Here is a 10000-nt window from a genome sequence, read left to right on the forward strand (position 1 = left end):
CTCGGGAGTTCATTAGGTTATATTGACTCGAAGTGCTGGTTAATAAGTTCCCCGTAAGTTCCACCTCATTGTGTTCTGCAGGATGTGGGCTTGTCTCCTCACCTGCCTGTACTGTGTCGTGGCAGCCTCCAACTCAGAAGAGGTGAGCGTGTTACCTGTACTGCAACGAATTTAAAAAGTCCAAAATTGTCAGTTTCGTGTTTTTTTTTTTTTTTTTAAGCGTTCCCGTGTTTGTTTTGGTCTTTTCTTACATTAATTAAGAGTATAAGGTTGAGTATTGTATATAACGTCTGGTTAAAGCGTTCAGTAATGTCTGTTCCCGTTATTTATTTATTTTATTTTTAAGTGCTCTTGTTGTAGTTGGAAATGACGTGTTTTCTTTCCAGGAGAGAGAGAGTCACGAGTACTTGTCACTGAGTAACTGTACAAATGGTGACTCGTCCAGTGTTGGTGAGTAAACATTGTGTGGTGCTGGAGTGTGAGGGGCGCGTCATTTGCATCATTATTATCATCATATCACCTTCCTAGCATCATTATTACCTTCCTACCATCATTTAATCATTCTACAATCATTATTTCATCTTTTTTGGCATCATAACTATCATTGTTATCATTATCACCTTCCGTTAACCATTATTTCATCTTCCTGCCATCATCACCACCACCATTACCATAATTATCACCATTATCATCTTTAAGCCATTATCATTTTACTTTCCTGGCATCATCACCACCACCACCACCAGCCATCCATCGCACAAAGGCCCTGCTGGTTCAGTCTGGCAAGCCCCGGGAGGCTGCGGCGCGGCGTGAAATGCCTGGCGGACAAATAACACGGACGCCTCTCATAACACGTGGAATTTTAGGGACAAGAAGGCAATGCTTGAGAAAAATCCTGCTCACTCCGCCGTTCCTCCCTTTGATTAGAATTTTGTTCTCATGACTCGCGAAAGAGACGGTTTTTTGTGATGGTATTTTTCAGCGTGACTCATCGATCGTTTAGTGTTTTGTGTTCGTTATATTCGCTAATTTGCTTCTCTTGTTCGGAGAAAGAGGGACGTGGACAGACAGACAGACGGACGTACGGATACGCTTCAGTCCTCTTAGTAATATTGGGTTAAGATACATAAATGGTAATATTTTTTTACTCATTTACTTCTATTATGAAAAACAGACATGGGCAGAGACAGAAAGAACACACATCACCAGAGCCGGGACTCGAACCCTGGTACAGTAAGTTACGGGACAAGCATGCTAGCCACTGCGCCACCGTTACAGACAGACGGACATACGGACAAACTGAGTGCTGTTAGTGATATAGATATGAAGCACATTTGCACATAGCTTTCACGTAATACATGGTAACTTATTTGATTCATTTACTCTTCTGTGCACATGTTTATTCATTGTTGTGCATAAAGAGACGCTGACAGACAAACATACAGACATCTTTGCATCTTCTTAGTTATATAAATTTGCACATTTTCACCTAACTTTTACGTGAAATGTGATGCTTTTCTTTCTTTTTCTCTCTCAACAATATAAATGGATACAGAACACATTTATCTTATAATCTCAAGAAAATACATGATACTTTTTCTTTCACTCTTTTGTGCATTTTTTTTTTACCTCTTTGTTCATCTTTTATTTAATTTTGTACAGTCATCCCAGTTCTTTGTGTCTCCTTTGCTTTCTTGACGCCAGGGTTCTTGTGTCTCGGGAACACCTGCCAACCAAGAGACACCTGTGGGGCCTTGTATTCCTTGAGCAGGGAGGGGGTGAGTCAGCCCTGGTGGTCACCTGTAACAATGGCTGGGCTGGATGCAAAACTGTGTTAGTGGTGGTGATGGTGGTGGTGATCATGATAGTGTGTGTGTGTGTGTGGGGGGGAGTACAATTACGTCGCTATTGTGAAAAAAAAGGCTCGGATAATAGAGAGAGAGAGAGAGAGAGAGAGAGAGAGAGAGAGAGAGAGAGAGAGAGAGAGAGAGAGAGAGAGAGAGAGAGAGAGAAACTTTTTAATTTTCACTTCATTCATTCTTTCTTTCCCATATTAAGACCACAGAAGAGAGGAAAAATCACAATTTATGAATATAACACTGACCTACACGCTCAACTCAAGAACCACACAAACCACACCAACACAAACCTATGCAGAACAGAAAGAAACAGAAGAAAAAGACAAAGATAAGAGGAACAGAGAGAGAGACAGAAATAACACAGGGAAACAAACTTAAGAACAGACATGAGGAACAGAGAGGAAGAAACAAAGAAACAAACAGGAACAGAGACAGAAGAAAAGACGAAAAGGAGAAAAAAAACAAGAAAATACGAAAAGGAGAAAAAAAAAAACAGACCAAAAGATGTAACAGACAGGGACAAACAGACAGGAGGACTAGACAGAGGGACAGACAAGACCGGAATTAAACTGAGAAGGAGAGTTCAGGAGCGAGGGTTGTTCGGTAAAGTTTAGTTGGTATCCTGCCTCTCCTGGGCGTGACGGGAGGTGAGAGCAGTGTGGCCAAGCTTCACTGCTCCTCACTCAACTTAAACCCTCGCGCTTGTGGTGGAAAGGTTATGCTTGTGAGAAAGGTCGCCAGGAGGAAGAGAAGAGGGGAGGAGGAAAGAGGAGAAAGGGGACCAGATTGAAAAAGAGAGAGAGGAGGGAGAACAGGAAAAAGGAAGAGGTAAAGGAGAAACCAGGGAACATCTTGTTAGAGAACTGCGGGAAGAAGAGTTAGGGAGTAATGATAATGATGACTAATGATGATAATGATGACAGTAGTGTTAATAATGATGGCAGTGATGATAATGATGATCGTGATGATAAAAGAGGAATAATTTGTAATTTTTTGAGATATTACAACAATTTATTGACTGAAGTATATACAAAGAAATATTGCTGTTAGATATAAGGTTACCAGTTTTAAAATACCATAATGTTCCTTTGTGTGTGTGTTTGTGTGTGTGTGATCCGCAGACACCTCAACGGTCCGCTTCACTGTGGCCGGTAGGATCAACAGACCTTACTGTGGTGAGTCATGTTCCACCTTTCATTCACCTGCAGCATCACTCCTCAGAACATTGCACTAAGAAGGGGCAGAGAGAGAGAGAGAGAGAGAGAGAGAGAGAGAGAGAGAGAGAGAGAGAGAGAGAGAGAGAGAGAGAGAGAGAGAGAGAGAGAGAGAGATAATTAATTACCAGTAAATATATGGAATTATACGTTATATATACACTAATGATTATCTACACCATTTAGTCAGTCAGTCAGTCAATCACTTAAGCCTTGTACTGCAATTAATGACTGTAAATCCAAAGAACTATATGAAAAGTCACACGGACACTGAGGAAGAAGAAAGTTCCCTTAGGTACAAATCTATTCAATCATTTAATCTTACGTACAAATCTATTTAATCAAGAGGGTAAATCCGAAGCTTCAAAAAATATGCATATTGATTTCATTCTATGCTACAACACGTTTTAAGTCAGTAATAGCTATAAAAAGTCAAAAAGGTGAAGATAATGAACACAAAACCTTATACATGAAGACCGACTGGTTAACATGTCCCTTCGTCAGACGGGTGCGGGGAGTCACAGGTGGATGCGGGGAGGATTGTAGGGGGACGGCCGGCCTCTGTGGGGGAGTACCCGTGGATGGCGTACCTCGAGATTGGCTGCGGGGGGACGTTGATTAAGAGACAGTGGGTTCTTACAGCCGCCCACTGCTACTACGACCTGTCAGTGATGTCGAGTGGTTATGCTGTTTGATTTGTGGCTTGTTTTGTGGTTTTGTTTAATTTTTTCTTTACTTATTGTTTTTTATGTATTTTTTTTCTTTTTCTGGGTATGTCTTTGTGATATGCCTGTGTGTGTGTGTGTGTGCGTGTTTAAATCTTGTTTTTTTCATATATTTGGTTATTCTCGTTTATTCTCTCTCTCTCTCTCTCTCTCTCTCTCTCTCTCTCTCTCTCTCTCTCTCTCTCTCTCTCTCTCTCTCTCTCTCTCTCTCTCTCTCTCTCTCTCTCTCTCTCTCTCTCTCTCTCTCTCTCATGTAGGAACAATCCCACAAAATACAAGATCACTCTGGGCAAGACCGACATAAGCACCAATCCCTCGGGCAGCCTCACTCTGAAGCCCATTAAGGTCATTATTCACAACAAGTACAACCCATTCAACTATGTGAGTAATTGGTGACTGTTCTCCTGTCCTCGTGTGTCCTCGCTTTTCCTTATCGTCTTAGTCTGTTTTTCCTCGTTTTCTATTTTTATTCGTGTTTTTTTTTTCCTCGTTTTGCTTCTCTGTTCTCGTCTGTTTTTTTCTCTTGTTTTTCCTCGTATTTGTGTTCTCTCGTTCTTGTCCTTTTTTTTCGTTTCCTTATCTTCCTTGTCTTTGTTTTCCTTGTTTTCTTCGCCCTCGTCTGTTCTCGACCGTACTTTTCCTCGTTTTCCTCGTTTCCTCATTCTCCTTGTCTTTGTTTTCCTTGTTTTCTCCGTCCTCGTCTGTTCTCGTCCGTGTTTTTCCTCGTTTTCCTCGTCCTGTAGTTGCTGTGCGTTATTTTTTTTTCGTTTTCTTTGTCCCCGAGCTCTTGTACTTCTCTGTTTGTTTTCTTTTTGGTTATCGTGCTCTCACCTTCGTTTTCTGTTTTCTTTATTTTCATTGTAGTTATGTAATTTTTCTACTCGTCGTGGAAAGAAAGAAAAAAAAGTCACGACAAAATGAGACAGAAGTAGATAAAACAAACACAAACAAACAAACAATTCCTTCGTCTGCCACGCCTGCAGGAAAACGACATCGCCCTCCTGAAGCTGCCTTACCCCGTCACCTTCACGGACACCATCAAGCCCCTGTGTGTGGCTCAGGACAAGGACATCCCCTTCGGCAGCACCTCGGTAGCCACAGGATGGGGCGTGAAGAAGTTTGGTGAGCGCTCCTGTCCTTCACTCCTCGCTAATTTGTTCCTCCTTTACGCTGGTTTTTCTTCCTTCACTCTTGTCTTGGTTTGGTGAAATTTTGTTTTTCTTTTCATCGTTTTTTCTTTTTTTTTTAATTCTAGTCTTTGGTTTGGTTTCGTTTTTCTTCTTTCATTCCAGTTTGTCCTTCCTTTAAGCCAAACCTTTCTTCACTTAAGCCTTGAATCGCACCTTCTACCCTCACACTTAAGACAAAAGTAAAGCCCAGAAAGTCAAGGAGACACGTTCATTTTGCTCTGTGATGAACGGCGAGGCAAGAATATCTGTTAATTTATCATACGTGAGGAAGTTTTATTTGAGGGGAGTTTAACAGTGGAACATTACAGTATTCTGCATCCCCATTATTCCTGTCACCTGTCCTCCTTCGCCCCTTCCTCATCTCCCCGTCAGGCGCCATCAAACTCCCGAAGGTGATGCATGAGGTGACCCTGGACGTGATCAGTGAGAAGCGATGCAAATCCCTCGCCGGTGCCAACAAAAGGTACTTCATCTGTGGCCTTACCAAGAAGAAGGACACGTGCCAGGTACATGCAGGTGTTAAGAACAGGTGTGAGGGTTATCTTGGATAGATTACTGTCAGATTATCTAAAATCCAGGAATCGTTTGGCTTGGAAATAAGTAGGATGTGATTTGCAACATGTTTTCTGAAGGAGTAATGGTTGAGTAAAGAAAGACCCGTGCAGGTGTTAGAACAGGTGTGAGTGGTGCTTTGAAAAGATCAATGGCGTTTTGATTATCAGAAATACAAGAATCATTCAGAAAAAAAATATGAGTTGGATAATTATGTAACTTGTTTTCTGGAGTAGTGGTTCTGTGAATGGGAAATAATGGTTGGTTGCCCAGAGAACTTTCCTGAAGAAGAGGTCATGTTTCTGTGGGGAAGGTATTCGTATGTAGTCTAAATAATTTTCCAGGAGGGCGGCTGAAGGTGTGTGGGAAGTAATAGTGGTGTTGGGTGCAGGGTGACAGCGGCGGACCCCTCATGGTGGAGGTGGGCGCGGGGAAGTGGGCGCAGGTGGGCATCGTGAGCCATGGGGAGGGCTGCGCCTTGAAGAATTCCCCCGGGGTGTACACAAGGGTGCCTGCTTACCTCTCCTGGATCGCCTCCAAGACAAAATCCAAGAACTGTTAGTGGAGTGACCCCGGGGTGTACACGAGGGTGCCTGCTTACCTCTCCTGGATCACCTGCAAGACAAACTCCAAGAACTGTTAGTGGAATGACCCTCCCAGCCTCGCCGTGGTCTAATTCTGCCTCGTCCTGCCTTGATCACTGCCTTATCTTGCTTTTCTCATCTGCCACGTTACGCCTCGTCCTGGTCCAGTTATTCCTGCCTCGTCCTTCTTTCTGTCTCACCCTGCCTCGTCCAGCTCTTGTCCTAACGACCATCAGCCTCGTCCTGCATATCTTAGCTTATCTTGCCTTCTCTTATCTAACCTTACTTAACCTAACATCACCTCACCTCACCTGTGTTACTCTCGCAGTCTCATCTTACCTTACCTTAACCATGTCACGTAACCTCACTGAACCTTACCTCACCTTACCTCACCTAACCTTACCTAACCTCATCTCACCAGTGCCCCCTTCCCTTCCCTCCCATCCTCTCCCCTTCCTCTTCCTCCCACCATAGCGCAGAAGGCAACCCGCTGAGATAAGGAATCGTGCAGTGAAGGGAAGTTGATGATGATTAGCCAGCCACCTCCCGTTTTTCATTTATCTTCCCACGGTTATGTCACTCCCTCTGTGTGTGTGTGTGTGTGTGTGTGTGTGTGTGTGTGTGTGTGGACCAAGTAATTATCATAAACTTTACATATTTAAGCTCACTCTGGCATCATAATAATTAGGAGACACCACCACCACCACCACCACCACCACGTGTGTATTTCATAGCATTACCAAAGGTCCGGAGAGAACACTACGACTTTCAGCTTTATATGTTAATTTATGCCCTCTAAAAATAAAGAGAGATTCAAACCAAGGTACTTTTCATTCCTTTATTCACTCTCCTTTGTATATATAATCGTAGGGAAAGTGCTTTGGGAGAGGTCCTTTAGTGAGAGCATGACCGTGAATGGGCTTGGGAGTGGGGAGAGGAGGCTGGGGAAGGAGAGGGGAGGGTGGGGAGCTTGGTAGAGGTAAATGGAAGTAGAATGAAGCTGGTGGGAAGATTGGAGTGTTGGGGAGAGGAGGAGGAGAGGGGCTTGAGTGGAGGAGAGGAGAGGAGAGAGGGACGGGAGAAAGAAGAGGAGGAGGAGGAGGAGGAGGAGGAGGAGGAGGAGGAGGAGGAGGAGGAGAGAGTAGAACAGAGAGAGAAGCGTGGGAGGGAGAAAGAAAGACCAGAAAATGGAGAGAGAGAGAGAGAGAGAGAGAGAGAGAGAGAGAGGAGAGAGAGAGAGAGAGAGAGAGAGAGAGAGAGAGAGAGAGAGAGACTGAAAGGAGGTACTGGGAAGGGGAAACTGAAGAAAAACGAGGGAAATAGTAGTTATAGAGAATAATAATGATAGGTACTTGAGAATTGGGACAAGACGAATGGGAGGAGGAGTGGGCGTGTGTGGGTGAACAAAAAATCAAGTCCGTGGGCGGTAGGGGGGGCACTAAGGGAGGTGGGGGAGGGGGGCCTGTTGACTCCTGGACGAGCAAACACAGGGCGCCCGCAATTACTGAAGGGAGGCGCCTGGGGGATGTGTGGCGGCCCCTGGTGCGTCGTGGAGACCTGTGGGGGAGCTATGAGGGGGGATGGCAGGGGTCTCGGGGGAGCTGGGAGACATCTTACGTCGCCCTTATGAGATTGGAAATGCGGTAGTAGGAAAAAGGGGCACTGGAATTCTGGGACATCTTAATTTGGTGGGGAAAACACGTCTGACATTCAGTGGATTAACTCTTGCTGTGTTGTGTACGATAGTTGTGGTTTTGTGTACGAAAGTCAAGGTTTTTAAATTGTTGGTTTGTTTTTCCACCTCCACGTTGTAGAATATTGATGTCTCGACTAACGTAAAGGTTAAAGCAATACCATTCCTTGTTTTCACTTGTTTTCACTTACCTGCTCTGTTTATCTTTACATTTGTCGCTGTTCTCCTGTCAGCAGTACAATTCTTTTTCATTTCGTTTGACTTTTAACCTTTTTCACTTCCCAGTTTTCTTATTTACGTGTCCTATGAATAATATAATCCTTTGCTTTCACTTGTTTTCACTTACCTGTTTTCTGTTCGCTGTCACTGTTTATCTAAGACGAGGAAAATATTAACCCCACCTCTCTTCACTCTTTCAGGTACGTGGGCGAGAGTATTAGTTGCAGTGCAGGTGTGACACGCATCAAAAGGTAAGCAGGTGTTTCTTGGCTTGTCTATTCACTTGTCCTATGCATTTTATTGTATGTGTTCTCAGTGTTAGGATTTTTATTCTCTACTTCACTGGCGAATCTGTGTGAATTTTAATGGAGGAGGAGGAGGAGGAGGAGGAGGAGGAGGAGGAGGAGGTTGTTTTTTTTCATTTCCGTTTGTAATTTTTTAGTGCATTTGGTTTGTTTAAGATTCCTTTGCTGTGCTCTGTGTTTGTGCTGTGTTTGTGCTGTGTTTGTGCTGTGCCTTCATTGATGCATGGGAGACGGGCGTAACTATTGTTGTTGTCCTGCTGTGAGAAGAGCACTTGGTTGTGTCATTGGTGCTTGTGAGAAAATTGGTATTGCGATCATTACTGCTACGAGAACAAAATTAATGGCTTGAGTGCTGCTGGTTTAATAAGGTCGTAGCTTTATTGAGGCTTTGAAAAGAAAAATAGTGGCTTAAGTCCAATTAAAAAAAAAAAAAAGGGTTTAATATTACAGTAAACACTAAAGTCAGCCGCTATTTACAGTACGTCAGAAAACAAAAACAGTACTTGCAGTTAGCGATTCCAGACCAGTTAGGGAAAGGGAAACTAGCGAGAAACCGGAGTGAGAATAGTCAATTTCAGTAGCAATGTGTACAGCTTTTGTGGGCCTCCGGGAAGTGTGGTGGGTGGGAACAAGGAGGGAAAACAGAGGAAGAGCATAGCAAGGTTGTTGTTGTGTTGTTAGTGGAAACATTTCACGGCCTTTAGTGGTGCTTGAGACTCGTGGTAACTTATGTGGCGTTGAGTGAATTAATGTGTTCTTCATTGCATCCTCTCACTCCCTCTGTCATTCCTTCATGTCACGGCTTTCCTCTCCCTTTCAAATCTTTAGGTCTCTTCCTTTGTGCAGTAAACCTTTATTCCCTCCCTCCCTTTCACACACTAATAACATCACTCCCATTTCTCTCTCACTGCCTGACTCCACCATATCGCAGCCTCCCTCTGCCTTCCACGTGCTAATAATATCTCTTCCATCACTTCCTCCCTCATTCTCACCCCGCCCCTTTCTCACCCATTTCAGCCACTAGATTCCCTCCTCACTGCAGCCCCTCGCTCCATCTCTCACTCCCTCTCACTCTGCCCCTTCCTCGCCCCTTTCACGCGCTAATAAAGGAGGCAATATCCACTTGGCTTAAGATTTCCGCTATCAGCCTAACTGCGTCACTAGGCCTAAGCCATATTTCATCACGCCGCGGGAGTTTGATCAGGAGGAGGAGGAGGAGGAGGCGTAGGCATATTCTAGCGGCCCCCGGCAATGTAACTTTATATATTAGAACTCTGAAATGTAAATCTGATCTTGTGATGAGGTGAATGTAGGCCTTGTGTATCTTGTGTGTGTGTGTGTGTGTGTGTGTGTGTGTGTGTGTTTGAGATACACAACACACACACACACACACACACACACACACACACACACACACAATACAATTCCATTTCATTCGTCAGTGGTGAACAATTAATTAAGTGGAAATAAATAAAACTTGTCTGGACGTGCACGAGGACAGACGCACAGACAGACTGACTCATAGAAAGACACACAGACAGACAAACGCGACCCAAAGAACATCCTTCAGCTGGTGATGGATGACTGGTGACGGGGAAGGGGGCGCGGGCTGGTGAGGGGGCTGACTTGGTACTTTCCCATTTTGAGACCACGTGAATC

At 44.1% G+C, this 10000-nt stretch overlaps 1 protein-coding gene across 4 annotated transcripts in view; it reads left to right on the top strand.

Annotated features, from left to right (window-relative positions):
• Positions 1 to 6936, top strand: part of LOC135091781 (serine protease 33-like) — an 89400-nt gene extending 82464 nt beyond the window's left edge. The window contains exons 3-10 of one of the 4 annotated variants that reach the window (XM_063989743.1): positions 82 to 142; positions 387 to 450; positions 2981 to 3034; positions 3578 to 3737; positions 4056 to 4179; positions 4782 to 4920; positions 5361 to 5494; positions 5932 to 6936. In XM_063989743.1, the coding sequence (XP_063845813.1) occupies positions 82 to 142; positions 387 to 450; positions 2981 to 3034; positions 3578 to 3737; positions 4056 to 4179; positions 4782 to 4920; positions 5361 to 5494; positions 5932 to 6102 (907 nt within the window). In that variant the 3' untranslated portion in view covers positions 6103 to 6936. The remainder of the gene's footprint in view (positions 1 to 81; positions 143 to 386; positions 451 to 2980; positions 3035 to 3577; positions 3738 to 4055; positions 4180 to 4781; positions 4921 to 5360; positions 5495 to 5931) is intronic. The other 3 variants (XM_063989745.1, XM_063989744.1, XM_063989746.1) reach the window with 3 other exon arrangements.
• The last annotated feature ends 3064 nt before the right edge of the window (positions 6937 to 10000 follow it).

Source organism: Scylla paramamosain, chromosome 38 (genome assembly GCF_035594125.1).
Source record: "Scylla paramamosain isolate STU-SP2022 chromosome 38, ASM3559412v1, whole genome shotgun sequence".
Lineage (NCBI taxonomy): Eukaryota > Metazoa > Arthropoda > Malacostraca > Decapoda > Portunidae > Scylla > Scylla paramamosain.